Source organism: Euleptes europaea, chromosome 5 (genome assembly GCF_029931775.1).
Source record: "Euleptes europaea isolate rEulEur1 chromosome 5, rEulEur1.hap1, whole genome shotgun sequence".
In the NCBI taxonomy this organism is placed as follows: Eukaryota; Metazoa; Chordata; class Lepidosauria; order Squamata; family Sphaerodactylidae; genus Euleptes; species Euleptes europaea.
Genome location: NC_079316.1, coordinates 35,249,852 through 35,270,787, shown reverse-complemented (window position 1 = coordinate 35,270,787; position 20,936 = coordinate 35,249,852). Strand labels below are relative to the sequence as shown.

The 20,936-nt window shown below is 39.8% G+C and overlaps 1 protein-coding gene across 4 annotated transcripts in view; it reads right to left on the bottom strand.

Annotated features, from left to right (window-relative positions):
* Window positions 1-6,131: 6,131 nt before the first annotated feature.
* Window positions 6,132-20,936, bottom strand: part of TRIP12 (thyroid hormone receptor interactor 12) — a 112,173-nt gene continuing 97,368 nt past the window's right edge. For all 4 annotated transcript variants that reach the window (XM_056850242.1, XM_056850243.1, XM_056850244.1 and 1 more), the window contains 9 exons: window positions 20,521-20,619; window positions 18,720-18,834; window positions 17,924-18,078; window positions 15,929-16,093; window positions 15,183-15,347; window positions 10,665-10,778; window positions 10,032-10,126; window positions 9,762-9,865; window positions 6,132-8,272 (listed from right to left, as the gene is read on the bottom strand). In XM_056850242.1, coding sequence (XP_056706220.1) covers window positions 8,076-8,272; window positions 9,762-9,865; window positions 10,032-10,126; window positions 10,665-10,778; window positions 15,183-15,347; window positions 15,929-16,093; window positions 17,924-18,078; window positions 18,720-18,834; window positions 20,521-20,619 — 1,209 coding nt within the window. In that variant the 3' untranslated portion in view covers window positions 6,132-8,075. The remainder of the gene's footprint in view (window positions 8,273-9,761; window positions 9,866-10,031; window positions 10,127-10,664; window positions 10,779-15,182; window positions 15,348-15,928; window positions 16,094-17,923; window positions 18,079-18,719; window positions 18,835-20,520; window positions 20,620-20,936) is intronic.

Below are 20,936 nucleotides of genomic sequence, written 5' to 3'. Positions count from 1 at the left end.
CAAATATTGATTGCTGTTATATAACACTTTATGATTTCAAAGCAGAAAAATCCTTCCTGGTAAACTGGCACAAAACTTTATGTTAAGTGATTTCAAAACATTTTTTTTTTGCAAAGCAAAATCAATTGTTTGCACATTTATTCAGAAGAAGCAATTTTATAGATTTACTTATTTCGAAATATGCATTGGACTGCGATGTCAGATGAAATCAGGACTGGAACTGCGGCAGGGGGATTAGAGGTCTTTAAAAACATGCATCAACAGGCCTGGTATGACAACAAAATGCTAGAATGGGCACATAGCTCTATGATTCCCAACTTTTCTGTTGAAAGCATCGCAATTACCACATATGTATCTAAGCACTCCTGCAGCCAACTGCTCAGCCATTTCCACCATCTACAGCAACAGAAGAGATAAGCATTTGCTTGCAAGATGCTGTTATACGCACCCTCTCAATGCATAGGTTCTCCTGTGGAGGAAAATTACATCCATGGCAAGCAGCGATACTCACTAACATTCTGGTGGGTCTGGTGTAGCCTAGTGGCTAAGAGAATGAGCAGGGAACCAGGGAAGTCCCTGGTTTAAATCTCACCTCTGGCACAAAACTATTTAGACGACTTTGGCAAATCAATCTGTCAGCTTCCATATATGCCTGATACAGACATAACTTACAGGACTGTTGTCATGAGATAATGAAGCATGGAACACTGTTATATGAATGCTAAGTATTTTTTATACAGAATGCCTGTTCTCATAACAAAAAAGGTGTTATATTATGCCATTCTTTGAATGTGCAAGTAAATTATCTTTGCTAGGGAACAAAATTTGGTGAAAGATGGAAGAGTATTTTGAGAATATTCCCATACTAATTCTGATCATTGGATTGTGTGCATAGCACCCCTGCCACCTCCAAGTACATGAATTCTGTAAGCACAGCACCCTGATGTTGTTGGGTTTCTGTACTTGTTCATGACATTTATAGCCCCTCTCTCTCTCCTGGTGGGTTACAATGTAGAAAGAGTAATGCTACAATGTGTGTATTAAGTGCTGTCAAGTCGCTTCTGACTCACGGCGACCCTATGAATCAATGTCCTCCAAAATGTCCTGTCTTTGACAGCCTTGCTCGGATCTTGCAAATTGAGGGCTGTGGCTTCCTTTATGGAGTCAATCCATCTCTTGTTGGGTCTTCCTCTTTTCCTGCTGCCCTCAACTTTTCTAGCACGACTGTCTTTTCTACTGACTCTTGTCTTCTCATACTACAATATACCAGTCCAATTATGAGATTGTAGCTACAAAGTAGGTGCCTTCATGATGGATGCGCAAAGTAGGGGCTGCAACAGAAAATGCTGTAGAATGGTCAGTAGCTTTCTCCTCCTGCCTACAGGGTGGTATGGTCAACAGGCCCTGCTCTACACTGTGGCACAAAGCAGCATGGCACAAAAGGCAGCCCTACAGGTATGCAGGCCTTAGGCCTTGAACAGCTTTCTGCATAATAGGCAACATTTTTTAACTAAGCCTAGAAATCAACAGGTAGCCAGTGAAGAGTTCTTAGCAAGGGTATCGTACAATTATAAGAGCTTGCTTCAAGCTAACAAGTGAGCAGCTACATTTTGCACCAGCTTCAGTCTTCAATGGTCATCCCAAAGAGATAGTCCAGCCTCAAGGTTACTGTGAAAAAGGCACTTCCTGTCTCCCAGATTAACCTGCTTCTTTAGCAACAATGCAGGCTCCAGTGTAACTAATTGAGCCAGTTGTACTTCATTAAATGTGGGATATACAATACACTCCAGAACCTCAGCCTCCCCACCAGCATCACTCTTTTAGTCTGGATTCAGCTTCAGCTTGCTCAACCTCAGCCACTATGCTACCCGCTGACAGACACTAACCAGCACTGGCCATTATTAAAAGCCTAATCATGTATGAAGGGTTGTAGGGTGGAGCAAAATACTCAACCCTATCTTTAAAATGAAGTTAACCTCAGAGTACAGAGGTGGGACTTCTGAGTCCTAAATGCATGCACAGGGCTATAACTTCTGTTTGTTTTGTGACATGCATTCTGACATTTGCCTGCAAAAAGCTTTGCTTCTAAGGCCTTTAACAGGAGCCTTTCACTGTTGTTTCAAGGGAAATTTTGATCAGCCAAATATACACTCAGAGGAGACGTATACCCCCAAACACATACAATGAAGAGTTTGTTTTTCTAAGTGCTGTGCTACTTTCTCAGAAGGTTTTGTTTTGGTGCTTTGGCCAATGAAGGGCTAAGCATGACAGTCTTTCACTTGACAGGCATAATAGACAACCTTCTGCTCTGACGGACAGAAATTGTAATTGCAGGTGGTGTAGCTATTTCCAGTAAAAGACAAAATGACACATCATTTACAAAAGCACTGGTGCTTTACGGATTCAGAAAGGACACTCTCCAAAATTAATGGGAAGCAGCTGATGCCCAAACAGAAGATAATGGATTCAGACCTATAATATTCTGATGCGAAAATATTGGCCAATAGGATTTAATATCTGGTTTGGGCATGGGAGGGGAGAAAAGCCAGGAAGAATGCAACATTTTGTGTTTCTGTTGTTGTTAAGCTACCCCAATAGGCATACATTTAATACTGAAAGCTAAACAGTGATCACTTGCCAGTGAATATTTTCCACAATATAAAGCATCTAATGATGGGGAAAGGAACTATAGTCTCTAAATAATTATGCATTTTTCTCCTTTTTCCATCTCACGATTTACTTTACAGGCTAAATGTCATTTGTATTTAAGTCATGATTAAGGTAATATTCTTTTACAACTTCATTTCAGATTTTATGAAATATTACTCTAGGCAGAATTTCTCCAGATATTGCAGAGCTGTTCAGAGGGAGGAGCCTTGAAAGTATGGCTGTGGCAGTAGAGAAGCAATATGTCAAGTACTAAGAATGTACATGGATGATTAATCAAGACTATGAACATATTAGCCTGGACTAAAAGATTTCTGCAGGTAGAAAGGATTTCCATTTGCAGAGCATGACTTTCCCATCTCCCCCACTTACTGCCACCCAAAATGACCCCCACAATGCTACTCATTCAGGAAAGGGGACCCTCGTGAACAATGCAGATGGAAGTCAGGACTGCAGCAGGAGTGAGGAATGTGTAAAAATCCTTCCTTCATTGGTGGGAATTATCTGTGCAATCCAATTCTCAATTCCAAGACAGCTCACATTCAGCAAACGGAGTTATTTCTGCCAGGACTATCCTTCTCTGGTTGTAATGCAATTCTGCTGTATGACAGGTAATTTCATTGCCAAGCCCTTAAATGGTGGGCTTCAGAAGCCTTGAGAACAGTAGCGCTACCCCAACTCCTTGAAGGCATAGGGCAGAGGGCTAATTGCAAGGTTCTTCCAAGCTATCTTCAGCCAAGAGAACGACATTCAGGTGAGAAAGATCACATTATGGGTTCAGTTATAGTTGTTACCATATTAGTGTGTCAGGGAAAAGTTACAAGGAATTAGCAGGAACATGAACAAAGGAAATGAAGAGCAACAAAACATTGTTTCAAGGATCTGCCGTGATGCAGAATTAGCTGTTTCATCATATATGTGACTACCGCTGAGAACAGCCACCACATATCTAGGTTTCCCATACTCTCCATAATGATGAGAACTTAATGGCACCTGACACCAAAACATAGCGTTTTTCCATACTGGCTGTGGGGAAAATGCATAACACTGAAGCCCAAATAAAAGTTACTGTAGACAACATGGAGAAGCTAGACAGGACTGCTAATTTCAACAGCCACAGTTATAACACAACAACTGGGTTAGGTTCTAAATCTTTAAATAGTGATAAAATGATAGGGAGATACACAGCACAGCTAATTTTAAAGGTATGTGAATAACCCAGTGCCATAACCATCAGTGAACCTTTTGATAAAAACAAGGCTCTTAAATTTTATGGTTTTCACACCTGTGGAAAATGGGGAAGCAGGTAGGACTATTCAGTGATACCCTTTCCATGCAAAACTTGTTGCTCTTCAGCTGCCTGCTCAAAATGGAAAACAGGTTTTTTAAATAATGTCAGCCAAGGGCGTGTTTCCACAACTCACAACTAACCTAGTATTTCAAGCACACTAAGAAAAATAAACATTTGCTAGCTTTGTGTATGAAAGTCTTTTTTAAAAGCACAGATAAAATTAGGGGTCCAAAGACTGGTGTTCCAAGAAGATAAAAGCTAGAGTCTTCATTCTGCCTGATTCTGTAGTCAGCTGCTTCTCCAATATTTTCACAAAGTCGGAATGATCATTACCAAAGACAAGGCACTGGTAACATGCTCACAGGAATTCAACCAAAGCTCCTTGCAAGGCAGCCAGGTAAGTCTTTACATGGCTCTACATGGCTAGCTGTGTATTGTTGTGGAGTACTACAAACCCCAAGTACTCCTGGGGGGAAAAAACTACTATGCAGTTTGGACAGCAAGGTTAGAGTTGAGTAGCACCTTAGAGACCAACAAGATTTTGGGGGTATAAGCTTTCAAGAGTCAAAGTACCCTTCTCCAGAGAGCTTTGACTCTCAAAATCTCATACACCGAAAATCTTGTTAATTGCTAAGGTGCTACTGGACTCAAACCTAGCTGTTCTACTACAGACCAACACCGCTACCCTCTGACACTATGCAGTTTGGCTAAGTCTGAAGGTTAATTAATTTTCCCCCTTTCACATTTGAGTTTTAGATAATCAGGGCCTGAAGTCAGAATATGAAGAAAAGCAGAATTCTGCAAGAGTTCAGTTTCAAAAAATTATCCATAAGCCAACGGGGGACAAGCAAGTACTTACTGAGATCACAGAGTCCAACTGGAGGAAAAAGGATTGGCAACAGGGCAAAACCAAAGAGCAATGGCTGTTTTGCTAGAAGTGTATTTGGACAGATGATGAAAGGCACCGAACACTGGAAATGTACAGTGGTATATTGATACCAGAAAGTAGTAGTTGAATTGTAAAAATGTAAAAGCAGTCCTGTTTGTTCAATCTAAGGCTCCATCTATTCCAAAATCCTGTTGGCAACAAGCAAAGCATTCTAGAATTTATTTTCCCCCTAGTGAGTAAAAGGCATGTTAGTTAAGTTGTGTCATGTCAAATACAGAACAGTATTAGAAGTATCCAGGCAAGACATATCCATAGCTTGATGTATACAATGGAAACTGGGCACAGATTGTTTTTTAAAACCCAAACTATTAATACCTGAAAAAGTCATAAAACTGAGGAGTTCCTGAGTAACTTTTTCAGTGACCAGAGTTTCAATGCAATGTATTCTTAGAATGCCTCTTAAAATGACAACCACAGACATACAACTTTGTTGGATTTCATTGTCAGAGGGCCCTTAAATGTTGGTTTAAGTCTTGAGTGTCTCTTTATTTCTCATAACATAACTGTGATGGCTACAGAAAAGTGGTCACATATACCAACAGCATGTGAAGTCACCCACACAGCATCATATCAAACAGACCCAGAGATGGATGCGCCATCCTTCTTAGAAAAAAAAAACTGCCATTCAGGACTTTAGGCCATTTCAAAATGTCACTCAGTGTTTGCCACGATTACCAAATACTCAGAATGCTGCAACCGGCTCCTTCACAAGTTTGATTGAGGGATACTTGTACTGTCATTACCTTTTATACGTCTACACAACAGCTTAGGTGTACCACTTTAGTGCTTGTATGGCAAGGATCTAAAACGATCTTGCAACCAGCTCCACGGCCCAAAGGGAAGTCAGACTTGCTGGGTGCAGAGTGGCAGCCCTCAGGCCACATGGCAAGCTGCTTTCAAAACAGAAGACGATTTCAAACGCAATCTTTGATACACCATATGAAGTGGCAGTTCAAAGCCCTCCCCCCCACCAAAAGCATCGTGCTGGACTAACACAAGCTTGCTGCAGGAGCCTAAGGAACAATTTGGATCCCATATATTATATGAAGTGGCCCTTTAAAGTTCACTAATCATTCTATTTTACAGCATGCCGTAAGTGAACCAGAACTCCTGAACCGGTGACTCATCATGGCCCCATCAGGCACCAAAAGCAAGTTAAGCTATTTAAAATTTAAAGCACTACAAGTCAATGAAAGCCAGATTCTGTAGGGAGACAACATGGGTAAAAAAATATCAATACAGATGATATTTTAATACAAAATATTTTTACATAAGTCAGTCTTTTTTAAAATATAGAACCTTAAAAAAAGAACAAGTGGCTATCAACACACTATAAACACGCGCCTTTGTGCAGTTTGATAGCGTTATCAGAACAATGTTAAATACCAGTCCATACTTTTAACACTGCCTTTAGGTTTCTATGAAATATTAGCCATGTTCTGCATGACCAATATTATGTCCACTGTGAAACACTTCCATGCAGTTCTAATCTGACAGACTGCTCAAGAGTCTTTTTGCACAATGATTTCACATTCAGCTTCTCATCACAGTTCAGTGGTGCACAGTATGGCCAGTCCCATTAAATTCTGTGAACGTTAACTTAAAAAGAATGTCAATTACATGTACTGAAGTACATTGTTTAGTTACAGGTTCTTCGTCTGAAAAGGAAACTTGCTGATGCTTAAGAGAACTGCTACCCTGATCATCCAACCAAATTTTAACAGCACTCAAGTGTCCATTTTGATTTCTCAAAGTTGAATAAAGTAATCTGTCAGATTTTCATTAAGAGATGAGCTCCATAGCATATACATCTCGGGAATGTTTTAGAATAGTCTTGGTTTTTTTTGCACTCATATGAAAATAAGAGAATACTGGATCTTGCAGACTTTTGTTTTAATGGTAAATCATCCATGACAAGGTGGCCGGTTAGCCAAGGAGATTTACGATGATTTACTTGCATCGGAATAATTTACACAATTGAACTTATGCATACAGTACAGAACTATGAACAAAAAGGAGAAGCAAACTTTATTTATATTCAGGTAAAAACATTAACCTGATGAAGTAAATTATTGCAGATTTGAGAAATCAGCACATAAAACAATTGGACAGAGCATTGCTTACAGGTGCTTTATCTGTGTCAAAAGAAATGCTGAACTGTTTCGATCCACACCAGTGCTGGGAGGGGGGAAAGGTCAGAGGAAAGGGGAAAACATTACAGAAAAAACATGAGCTTAAAATCAAGGATAAGGATTGAACAGGGAAGGATGCTACTAATTTGATTTTATAAAAAACTTTACATCAATTCAAAATGCTCTGGCCACACAATAAATATTGGCCAGACCGATCAGTTGTTGAGTTTTTCAACTACACAAAAGAATCAATTCCTCCTTGCTCATGGTAACAGGCTGTTGCCTAAATCACTATGTGAACAGTTCTAGTGTATCTCCTGGTAAAGAATGTAGCCAATATATCCTACTACTACATTAAAACTAAGCTATAAGAAAGGTTCTACCTACTTACAAAGGCGGAATTATTGACAATATATTTAATAAAATTAAATTATTTCTTAATTTGAGAAAACATGGAGCAGTAAATGCCCATGTCCAAAACGTAACAATTGTTGTGAGTGGAGTACATAAACAGCCTTGTGGATTGCACATCAGACAATACATGAGGGAAGAAAACTGGGAGGGGGGGAGTGATGGTACACAGAACTAGTCTACTTAACTAGATGTGTCAATACATGTATTTCAATTTCTGTACTTATGTACAAAGTTGTCTTTGGGAGGAAAAAACTGCAGACTTGGCTAGATGGATACACACAGCCCAGTATTAAACTGCACAGCAACATTTATTGTTCCAGCCTGAAAAAACATCCCTTTTTAAATTTCACACAGCAAAGCAAGTTAAACTTCACTCATCAATAAATGATAATTTAAACACAAGAACTTGCTAAAGAAACCTTGTCACAACAACTTTAGGGCCTGATCACTTTTAAGTCCATGGGGCCTTTAATGAATATCAACCTAGTGTCTTTGTTTATAATCTGCAAGCCGTTTTTTCTACAACAAGGCGTAACATTTCCTCGACTCAGATGATACATTTAGAAAAGAATCATGATTCTCTTTTTGCTGTAACAGGCAGACATTGCATTTTTCATTGTGATCAGGAAAGATGGAATGACTGCTGCCCTTCTCTTGCAGCTATCAAGAGTTTTTCGCGCATTATCTCAATACTTGAATAGTCTGGCAACTTGAGATAGTTTACACAGGTCATTACTGAGGGTAAGAAGTCATCTGGATTTTCTGTAGACTCAAATGTCTTGCGTACAATTGTAAGGGGAGGATTCAAACTTCGAAAGCCTATGGGGGGAAAAACAATGTTCACTGTAGTAAGCAGATTTAATATGAAATATCTAAGAGCATTAAAGTATTATTAATGGAGTGGTGGGGGGAGAGAGACAATCATACACTCTTCATGCTACCTCTGCATCTTATGCGAATTTCTTCAGCCATGTATAAATTTAATTCTCCCCTCCCTGCTCACCCGACAAGTCTCCCATTTACATCTGTTCTCTCTCCTCCAGCATTAAGGTGTTGCAGGCCTTAATAATTGGAAAAGGTGCAGGTGCAGCCTCCACAACAGTTCTGTTTCATCAGCATGCATGTCATGCTCTTTAATGTAAAGGGATCCTAACCTCAGGAATAAGTATCTGGAACCTGGCCTGTACTGAGCACCGCAGAGCAGCTGAGGAAGCAGCACACAGCAGTGCCTCCTTTTCCGCCTCAAAAAGTTAATAGACATCTACCAATAAGAAAAAGCATGTGCAGCTGCTACTCTTCTGCTTCTCCCTAGTGGCTAAGAACCTCCAAGCTCTTAACAGAGGAAGCGCCACAGTTAACCATAGAATATTACTATGGCGACTGCATGTCTAGCTCCATCACTTGCCCAAGATGGAATTGTTGCCAGTTGCGTATTTGCCAACAGACATTAGAATCATAGAGTTGGAAGGGGCCATACAGGCCATCTAGTCCAATCCCCTGCTTAATTCAGTTTCAGTCTAGCGTATCCCTGACAAGTGCTTGTCCAGCCTCTGCTTAAAGACTGCCAATGAGAGGGAGCTCACAACCTCCCTAGGTAGCTGATTCCACTGTCAAACAACTCCTACTGTAAAAAGATTTTTCCTAATATCCAGCCGCTACCTTTCCACCAGCAATTTAAACCTATTTACTCATCGCTTCAAAGCGATAAAGTCAATGTTGACTGACTTGTCATGTCCGCATAAGGTAGAGGAGACCTGTAGTTCCTTATGAACTAGCCTAAGGCTACAGCCCAATGTATACTGCCATGTAGTCAACTGTCCGCCAGCCTCATGGAGTGAGATTCCACCCCCCTCCACTGCAACTTGTGGAGCCCCCCCCCCAGTTTGTTTCTAAGGAACAGCACAGAGTCCAAAGTGGGTGTCTGCAGAAAGCACCCTCTCCCTTTTCTGAAGAATTAAGCGCCTTTAAGCCTCTGAAACGGAGCAGTTAGATACATGTCAATTACTGGCAGTAAGCTTTACTGCATTTAGTTGACCTTATTTCCAACTACAGCCCAAGCAGGATCATGCTGCAAATGAGCTAATTATTATAGTTTATTTAAAACCCCAAAGCAAGCGTATTAATTTGCAATTCAAAAGATCTTGTGTACATTTAATCTATAGGAGGCCAAAATGTTTACTGTGGAACTAAAGCTGTGTGAGGATTCAATACAGTAAAAATAGCTATAATTTAACTCTGAACACATATGTGGAAGTTAGTCATTATGCTCACTTATTTTTAGCGAACAGTACCGTATAAAGACACCCACCTCCTACTGGCAGTCTAGGACTACCAGTCACAAACTGGAGAAATAATCTTTGCTGCTCACTATCAAAACTACTGAGAATTTCAAACAGGAACTTCACAGCACGGCTAGAATAAAAGAGGAATAGTTCAGATTAGAGACATTTAAGACAGCATCCATTAATGCACATACAAGTCACTGCAATGCTATTTTCTATGGCTGTGACATAAAAAGCTGTTGGACAGTTTGTAGAAACTATCAAGTCTCCATCAGGTAGTAACAAATTCACATTACCTGTCATGTGTATAACCATGATCCGGCCTGCAACATTCCATTAATGTCTTTGCATCCCAAGTATCTGTTTTGCTGCCACACAGCAACTGATCCAGCTGGAAAAAATGGTGGAATGGTAGGAATGGAGAGAAGGGAACAAAGTCCACTTACTGCTGCTGCTGAACGCTCATGTGCTTAATACAAAATCTTGCATAGAAAACTGAAGTGTAGGCAGCCCCCAATCAGACCCCAGACCATTCTGCAACCTTGTCTCAAACCACTGGATGCTTCCACTCCCAACTTCTGATGTTTACCCTTTGCATCTCACTCTTTTAATGACTTCTCAGGACATGGAATCTAAGCCTGTATTTTTGTATATTAAGAATGGTTGGTTTTTGAATACAAATCTTCAGAACTAAACCATTAGCTACTGAAGCATCTTGGAAGAGCTACATGTGTGTGTAAAATGACATCAAATCACAGCTGATTCATGGCGACCCCATTCTCCAGAGACAGTCTCGGAGTGCTTAAAATTCTCTATTAGCTGCTTCTAAGCCACCTACACAACTACAGTTTCTCTCTCATATTATTAACCTTATAGACAAGCATGCAGGTCAAGTATATAAAGATAAATCTGGTATAAAAGCTACAAACCTCCTCAGGATAGAAGTACTGAAGGTGACTGAGGGGAAAGACAGATTCAAATCCATCTCTGAAGGAGTCAAATTGCCTGGAAACGCCTTCATTTAGTGCCCAGAATATGACTAGCTATGAGGGGGAGGGAAACACACAAACAAAAATGTCAATATCCAGGAGTTCCTTGGCAATATTAACATGATCCTTTGTTTCCTTTCAAAGTACAGTCATAACCTGAACTAGAGAATATAAATGGATTTCAGGATGAAAATTCTATTTAAATCAATTCTATTATCGAGTTTATTTTTCATTTCTAAAATTACTAAAAATATGCTAAATAGGAACAACCAGCAATGTGTTCAAGCTGGGCTAATCCTAAATTGGTTAAAACAGGTATAAGGAGTCCTGCGAAAGGATTAGTATGGTAGGATTTCTATTTTTAGTCAGTTATATGTGTTTAAAACCAAAGGTAAATACAAAAATATCATATTTCCATACAGAAATAGACAAGGTATTCCAAGGTTAAAGTAGACATAGGTAAACTCCAGAGTAATTCTATTAAAAGATTCCCATAAATGAACAAGTTCATAGCATGGGCTGCCAAGGGAAACAAAAGTATCCCCAATGTCATGTATTTCTTCAGAGCACACAGCAAAAGTTGCATCTTATTTGCATTCCTCAACCAGGCTTAAGTCTTATAAGAGCTTTGTAGAGTGCATAATATTAGATCTCGTAAATACAATTGCTGGATATGATTACTCTTGAAACAATACAAAAAAGCAAACATTCTGAATAGGCTACAGATCAATAAGAGTTTGAAGTAAGTTGCACCTCTGATTTTCTGAAGGACACAACTTCCAAGCATACCAGACTTTACAGAGCTGCAACACATTGCCTAGTCCCTTAGACATTTTCCAGAAGTCTAATTACTCTGTAGTGAGCTAGCTCCTCCAATGCTCTATGGAGTTCAAGCAAGAACGTGCCAAATCTGCATAACAATCCCAGCTCAGTGGTTTTGGGTCGCTACAGTGTAATGGGCTAGAGCACAAATGCAGAAAGTTTTCCCATTTGAAATCCATATAGACTTCATATATAAGGAGAAACCAGGTTTTTCAGAAGCCTGACTCTCAAAGGCTTAAATAATTTTTGTCAAGGAGCTGCAGATCCGTCCTTGACTGATTGCCCTCTTAGAAAAGCGCTTGTTTCTGAGGATATTCAGAGTGACCTTGAAGCCGGTAAGCCAGTCTGTTCTCCACTGAAACGCAGGCAGCATCAAGGTGTTTCTGACTTTTGCTCTGTATTCTGATAACATTTGCTGACTGAGAGCTATGATGTAATGAAATTACACAATGTGATGCTATATGAAAGTTAAGATCTTTTAAAGGTAAGACAAGAGTCAAATAAACCGTATTCTTAACAAGAAGAGAATGATGAGAAAAGTTATATTTAAAGAAATATCATAAAGCCATAAACTGACTGTTTAGTACATGGCCAGGTCAGCAAATGACCTAACAGGTAATCCTTATAAGGTGAGAGCAACAATGCTGCTGCTCGAAGTTCCAAAAGGGCTGATGCACTGGAACAATCTCAAGATCAGATCCTACCAAGTACTGTCAAGGGTAGGGAAGGATACTGATCTTGGAAGGTATAAAAGGAGGAGCTTCCTAGCTGGGAGTTAAGAGTTCCTATCAGGTTGATACCCGTTGGCCTGAATGGATCTCTCCATCCCTTACCTGGGATGTAAAAGCTTTGAACCTTAATTCTTGCATGGATTGAGGCTCTCAGACCTTTCATATGGGTTAAGACTTTCTTGCCTAAAAATCTCTCTAAGTGTTTAGTCCTTGTGTGGACTGAATACTTACAGATTTCTCCAACATTTACAAGTCTTCCTGTGAGACTGAAAGTATTCTTTTCAAGACATGCTAGGACTGGATGTCTGAACTCTATGCCTACAGACTTCTCCATCTTACAAATAAGATGGAGACTCTTAGAATCCATCAACCTTTCTGTGGAGTCTAAGAGTTTAGATCTTTCCATATTAGATCTTTCCATACTAGGAGCTTATACTCTGAGCATGCATCAGAGATTTCTCTAGCTAACGGAGAGAATTCTGAACATTCTCTGAGCATGAGTCAGAGATCTCTCTAGCTGACAGAGAGACCTCTGAACTCAGTTCTTACACAGAACTCTGACATTCACATAGCTTTAAGTTTTGCATTGCTTTCTAGTTCTGACACAGCTAAAGATGGCACACACATAAATATAGAACTCCCTGATCTTAGCATAGATCAGAGGCCTTTCATAGGCTAAAACACTTAAGAGATTTCTCTATGGTTTCATGAACCTAGTCCTGGCATGGACTGGAAATATGCTTCAAAGGCTCATGACTTCAGCTCTTACATGGACTCATGGAATCAGAGATTCTCTAACCATTGTATCTACCAAAGACATTTAAACACTAAAATAACACATAGAGGACCCAAAAAGGTCTATTTTATCCTTAACATGGATTAGGAACTTTTTAGATCTCTCTAGGCCCTGCTGTGCTGGGGGCGGGGGTTCGCAAATGACATGACTAGGTGAAGTATGTCTTATGTTTTATGATATTATAGGTACTTTGAATTAAGATGCTTTTAACTAAATTAAATCTTAATAACTGCACTAACCATTTTTTACAAGATTTCTGTAACTTATATTTCCTGAATGAAATATTATTACTGGTTTAAGGTTTGAACTCTCATATAGAGGAATAGAGATTGTTTTAGATTGCTTGCATACATGAACATGTTTAAGACTCATAATGTCTGAACTTTGTAACCATTTACATGCATATATATTATGTAAAATAAACTGTATATACATTCACATGCTTTTCATAATTTATTGGAGCACTTCAAGAGAAAGCTTACTTCGGTAAGAAGCATTGAGTCCTGCTTAGTAGGTGTCTAAACTGAATAAGATAACATACTTCTTCTCAGGAAGGGGTCCATTCTAAGAGCATAGGCACTGAAAAGCATAGACCCGCTTCAACAGAGTAACTGAATGTCCACAGGGGGTTTACCCACAGCTTGCCTTGATAATTTATTACTAGCTGGGAGTGGTCCACTCCAACAGGATTATTCAGTCTTGACAGAATCTTGTGTTCAATGTTCTTCTGCATAGTAGTGTTTCTTTCGGTGTCATGTATTTTTGCCAGCTGAGAGAAGCTGAGAAATCCTTCACGTATCTGAAGAATTGGGCTCATAAAAGTTCATGCCATTTTTAAAATTATATATATTGTTATAAGACTGATACATGCTGCTTGTACAAACATACATGCTTTTGGAAGTCTATGTACTAGAATATAATGAAATTTTATCCAATCCAATACATATGCATAAAGTTATGCTCACGTATTGGATAAAATTTCAGTTCCACCACAGCCCTAACCAGAGTAGCTGGCTAATGTATTAATGGGTGCGTCAGAGTTAAAACTACTAATAGAGTCGGTTCAATTACTTCTCTCCAAACAATGTTCTCAATCAAATTGTACTAAGATACTTGAAGTGGAGATGTATATACAATACTAGTTAGGAAAAATACGCGACCTGCATCCATCACCGGCACTCAGCCTAGCAGTGTCAACTGATCATGCCTTCACACAAGGCAAAAAGAACATCTGCAGTCTGGGCATGGTCTTTCTGCGCCAGCATGGCATAGTGGTTAAGAGTGGCAGACTCTAATCTAGAGAACCAGGTTTGATTCCCTACTCCTCCACATGAGTGGTGGACTCTAATCTGGTGAACCAGGCTGGTTTCCCCACTCCTCCACATGAAGCCTGCTGGGTGACCTTGAGCTAGTCACAGTTCTCTCTGAACTCTCTCAGTCCCACCTACCTCACAAGGTGCCTGTTGTGGGGAGGAAGGGAAGGTGATTGTAAGCGACTTTGAGACTCCTTAAGGGTAGAGAAAAGCGGGGTATAAAAACCAACTCTTCTACTTCTTTGTAATAGCCCCACCACAGTCTCCCAAGCTAGGTCGGATGAACAACCTCCTTGCTAGAATTTAGGAGACAGGACAAGACTGAGCTTTTAAAATGGGCATCTGGTGTCAGAAGGTGTTAAATCTGTGGGCAATTTTAAGTCTTTTTCTCGGAAAAATTATATGCCATTTGATCTGATTAAACTGTGAACTGCCTTCCGTAAGGAAGAAAGTGTGATACTTTGTAAATGCATACCGTTTTTTGAATGAGAAGATTTTCTTAAGATTATATCCATATTACAGAACAAAGTCATGTAGTTGCATATTCAGTACATAATCAAACACCCTTCAAATTCTGATAAGCAACTGAGTGCAATTTGCAAGCAGATTTTACTTCATCAAGTCAGCTGTGTCTTTGGTGAATCCCTGACCTATCAAAGCAGTTGGAATTTTTTGACTGAAGGTGAATTAATTCCCCCAAGGTAAAGACAGCTAATATTCTTTACCATTATCATTAGTAACAGAAACAGGCTTCTGGTCCCAATAAAACTCTTCCAAAATAAACCTGTTTACTCACTCTGAGATACTCTTCTAAGTTATGAACAGTGACAGGTATATCTTTCCCTCCTTTTTTCAGCTCTATGTTGGGGAACCCTGGTAGTGTAAAATCCAACCCTAGGTCTTCTACTGAGCAACCATTCATTGTTAGGGTTTCCAACGCATACTGCAGATTTTCTTTGGTCTGAAAAATACAACACGTGAGAGCTAGTACCATCTTAAAACTTTCAAACTTAGTTTTCTACATTTTAAATCAATACACGAGTATAGGTTTCATGTGATTTTGCCTGTCGTGTTACTTGCCCCGAGCACTCAAAATGAGAGGCCACAAATCAAACAAAATAACAAGGCCTACCACGTTTTATTTAGGCTCGTCATACACATACCCCAAAACCTGACCAGCATACAAGGATGAAAGTGTTAAAGCAGAACAGACTACAGAAGAAACATCCACTGCATATGATTAGAACATGTATTTAAAAAATGAATATTCAAGTCAGCATGGCAACCAATGTAGATATTTTTTTCACCAAAGAATTATGTCAAGAAGCAAAAACCACTTAACCCTCAAGTGTGGAAATGCAGCTAAGGCTATTTTCTCATTCAGATCGTTGCAATTAATTGTAACACACACACTTTTGCTATACGAAGCTTTCATACCACTGACCCAGGATTTATATGTCAAGTTTTTTCCCCCAGTGGTAACTGCTGGACCAAAAAAGAAAATTATAAAACTGGCATTTGCTGTCTTATAAACATTCCTACCTGTGATTTATCCTGTTCAAGTCTTCTCTTCTGTCTCACAATTTCTTCAAGATGGTATACTGATCTGGCTACTACAGGATCAATGTTGAACAAATCATGAGATGTCAGAGATGGTTCCTGTCGAAGCATCCATTTGTAAAAAGGAAGGCCAAGGGGAAGGTCCACCTGTAAGTAAAAAAAAAAAAGTAACTACAAACTAAACAGTTGAGGTTTTATTCATTACCACAGGAGCATAAGCCATTACCACATCCATACAACTATGGGAAAAGTCTTAACTGTCTTCTGCCTGCAATAAATCAAACTGTACTCATACAATGCAATGGATACAATTTTCAGGGATTAAATTTCAAATTATTCTGGGATGGCGCCAATAAACTGCTAGTGCAAGGCCCTCACAGAAGAGAATCTTTCCCGCCTTCCCCTTCTCCCAGTGACCCATTAAAAGATATTGCTTGGGGTCATAAAATCCTCAAGGAAGGGATAGGGGTTGCTACAGGAAGGCAGGACAACTGAACACAAATTAGCTTGGAACTCTTCCATCAAGTAGAGCCTCCAGAGGCTACTGGGGGAAACTTGAGAATATTTCATGGTTTGCAGGGGGCAACTTGCTAGTAACATACACCTTGATAACACGCCTTCAGGTCCTGGGGAAGTTACCTTGTAGCAACGTTACGCTGCTATATTAGAGAGTTACTGCTGCATGCAGTAACTAGTGTCATTTTCAGATGTTTCACAGTGGGTGGCCGTGTTAGTCTGTCTGCAGTAGTAGAAAAGGGCAAGAGTCCAGTAGCACCTTAAAGACTAACAAAAATATTTTCTGGTAGGGTATGAGCTTTCGTGAGCCTCAGCTCACTTCTTCAGATACAGCTAGAATGTGAATCCATCTGTCTTTAAGTAGAGGAGAGTAAATTCAGATAAGCATTAGTATGTAAAGGTTAACAGTATGTAAATGTGAATAGCAGGCGTGATGGGATTAGGTGTGGTATGCAGAAGAGTCTGTGATGTCCAGGGGAGAGATGGGTGTGGAGAAATCAGCATTGGCACATCAGCATTGGTAATGAGCCATGAATGCAAGGTCTTTATTCAGCCCAGGTAAATGCATTGACTTTAGTTTGAATATCAGGAGTATGAACCTGAGATAGTATGGCTGACATTGGTGGGTCCAGAGATGATGTTCCTAGAATCTATATGAGGGCAAAGTTGGCACCTCTAGGAACATCATCTCTGGACCCACTAATGTCAGCCATACTATCTCAGCCATACTCCTGCTCATTTTCTAATGTGATTTATGCCATCACATGCCAGCAATGCCCTTCCACAATCTACATTGGACAAACGGGTCAGTCTCTTAGACAAAGATTAAATGGACATAAGTCTGACATCAGAAACCACAATATTAAAAAACCAGTGGGAGAACATTTCAGCCTTCCTGTTGCAGATTTAAGAGTAGCAGTTCTCTTACAAAGGAATTTCAAAGGGAGATTGGAAAGAGGAACTGCTGAATTACAGTTGATATTCAAACTAAAGACAATGCATTTACCTGGGCTGAATAAAGACCTTGCATTCATGGCTCATTACCAGTGCTGATTTCTCCACACCCATCTCTCCCCTGGACATCACAGACTCTTCTGCATACCACACCTAATCCCATCACGCCTGCTATTCACATTTACATACTGTTAACATTTACATACTAATGCTTGTCTGAATTCACTCTCCTCTACTTAAAGACCGATGGATTCACATTCTAGCTGTATCTGAAGAAGTGAGCTGTGGCTCATGAAAGCTCATACCCTACCAGAAAATATTTTTGTTAGTCTTTAAGGTGCTACTGGACTCTTGCCCTTTTCTATTTTCAGATGTGTTGGGTATCTAAATTCAGAAGCCAATTCATTCTCAGACAGAACATTTTTCAAAACTAGAAATGAAACCAGCTTTCCTAAACTACAATTTGAGTTAGTGGAAGTTAACCTGAAGCCAACTCTCCATTCTTACCAGTCTGAAATCCATGATAGCTTTTGCCATGAGTTTCCCCAGAAAACGGAACTTCATTTTAACCTTAGCAATGTGAGCAGGTTTAGCCGTTCTGCCAAAGGGAAGTGCAAACAGGCCTTGAAGGTTATGAATATATTTGGTCCCTTCTTGGCTTCCTGTTTTGAAACAAACACAAGCTGCTATCCCAACAGTAAAACATTAACCATTGACTATGTACAAAAATAAATGACATGAAAAGACAACATTTTACTTTAAAAAACTGCAGCCATTTATGAACATGCTGTTCTGAAGCAAATACACAGGTACATTTAGAAACCAGGTCACTTTCTTTAATTAGAGGCGGTACAGTTCATCCTCCTACAAAATGAGCTCGGGGTAGAGCACAAGCATTACATTGCAGGAAGTCTGGGGTTCAATTATGAGCATCTCCAGTTAGATTTCAAAGGGCAAAGTGTTGGGAGAGAAGGTCTCCTAGAGACCTTGACAAAGACCCTGCCAGTCAGAGTAATGTAGTACAGATGTAGGCTGACCAATTACTGGATTTGGTATGAGACAACTTTGCCTTCTCAGAAGCCCAATGCAGCTTTACACCACGTATGCTTCATTTACATTTCTGTTCATGCTACACATGCGTTTTACGGATCTTCCCTAAACTGGAGGGGCAAGCACAAAAACCACCACCGCCTTTAACAGTCTTAATTCCTCCACAGTGTTTACTTTTCTATAGGCCTTTAAAGCAATTATTTGCTTTGAATACTCCATCCTCTGAAAATATCCAGAAGACGGTTTTAGTTACCTTTAGGATTGGCAAGAGTAACTTCTTCACCTCTCCACAAGCCCAGATCTGCTCTCTGTAGTTCCTGAGATACAAGTGCATAAAACTCCAGTGTAGGTCCTAAACCTGTGCCAACCTTTTAAGAGAAAGGTATATATTTTTTAAATTTAGATATGATCCTTACAAAAAGTACTTTAAATGTTTTCTGTAACAAAAAGTTATGATTATGGAAAATGCTAGTACTAGTAGAAACTGTAATCAAAGACAGAATTCTCAGGCACATAGAGGAACAAAGCCTGGCAAGGAAGAAATCGGCATGGCTTTTGCAAAGTGAAGTTTTGCGTCACCAACCTTTTGGAGTTCTTTGAAAAAATGAACATACATGTAGTTAAAGTGACCTGGTATACAGTATATACTTGGACTCTCAAAAAGCTTTTGAGAAAAAAAACCCTCCTGAGTAAGCTTAGTAGCCATATATTAAAAAGTGGTTAAACAGGAAGCAGAAAGTAGGAACAAATGGAAATTCTCACAATGGAAAGAAGTGAGCAGAAGGATCCCACAAGGATCAGTACTGGGGCCGGGGCTAATCATAAAAGATCTGGCACTGGGGGGGGGGGAGGGTGAGCGGTGTAGTGACCAGATGATACAACATTACTCAGAATGGTGAAAACCAAGGCCAACTGTGAAAAGCTCCAGGAGGATCTCAACAGACTGGGTGGCAAAGGAGGTTCAGTACAGGTCAGTGAAAAGTAATGCATGCTGGAACAAAAAATCCCAACTTCAAGTTAACAGGTTGTGAACTTACTGAGAATGAGAGGGACAGAGACTCTGGGGTCGTAGTGGATAGCTCAATGAAAATGTCAACGCAGTGTGCCACAGCAGTGAAAAAGGCAAACATGCTGGAGATTATTAGAAAAGGGATTAAAAATAAGGCAGCCCATATTATAATGCCATGTATAGATCTATGGTGTGGCCTCATTTCTAATACTGTTTGCAGTTCTGGTCACCATATCTCCAAAAGGACATCACAGAGCTGGAAAAAGTACAGAAGAAGGAAACCAGGATGATCAAGGGGACTGGAGCACCTTTCCTATGAGGAAAGTCCGAATAGTCTGGACTTTGCTGTTTAGAAAAGAAAGGAGCAAGCAGGGGGACATGACAGAGGTTTATAAAATTATAAAATATACAGGGTAGAGAAATTATAAAATGTACAGAGAACTTTCTCCTCCACAAATACTAGAACTCGAGGACATCCAATGAAGATGGTGAGCAGTAGATTCAAGACGGACAAAAAGAAAAATTTGTTTACTCAACAAGTAATTAAAATGTCGAATTCACTGCCAGAGGATGTAGTGATGGCCACAGGCATAGATGGCTTTAATAGGGGATTAGATTAATGGAAGATAGTTCTATCAGTGGCTACTAAACATGGTGATTAAAGGGAACCTCCACATTCAGAGGTAGTAAATCTCTTAATACCTGTGCCAGGAGGGAACATCAGGGGATGGACTCAACCTCTATGCTCTGTTGTTAGCCCTTCAGAATAACTGGCTGGCCACTATAGTAGACAGCATGGACTTGATGGATTGGTCTGATCCAGCAGGGCTCTTTGTATGTTCTTGTGAAGTGTGTTCCTGGATTTATTTTTTCATATTACAATTAAATACACATTACCATCAATAATCTTTAACTGAAAAAAATGTGTTTATCTCTGAACATCACAAAGAACTGCATGACAGAAAAAGCTCCTTCAGATGACAGTGTCCTGCTCATGGTGTCTGAATGAGCCAATAAAAGACAGCCAGACATTGTGAATACTTACTTCATTCTCATACTGGATTTCCAGCATGGCTCTTGAACTGCCCAGATCCTGCATCACCGATTCTGCTTGTTTCAACAGCTCTTCTCTGTTCACAGTACGCTACATGTTGAAGAAGAGTACTAAATTATTCTTCCAGACTTCACAATCCAATTGTAGTATTGTAAGTGAAAGCCCCACACAAGACTGCACAAGCCAATATTTCACTATCCAATACATCTGAATCACATTAAGAGGATATTTGACATAAAGCAGCAGCAGTTAAATTAGTAATTCAAGTATTCATCTCAAGCAAGGCAGACTAACTTTACTGCATCAAATGCAGACTAAATACCTTTGGCACTATAATGGGAGTTATGAGCTAAAGTTATGTCAGAAAAGTAGATGGCTCATCTTCTGGAACTCTGGCTACAGAGGTC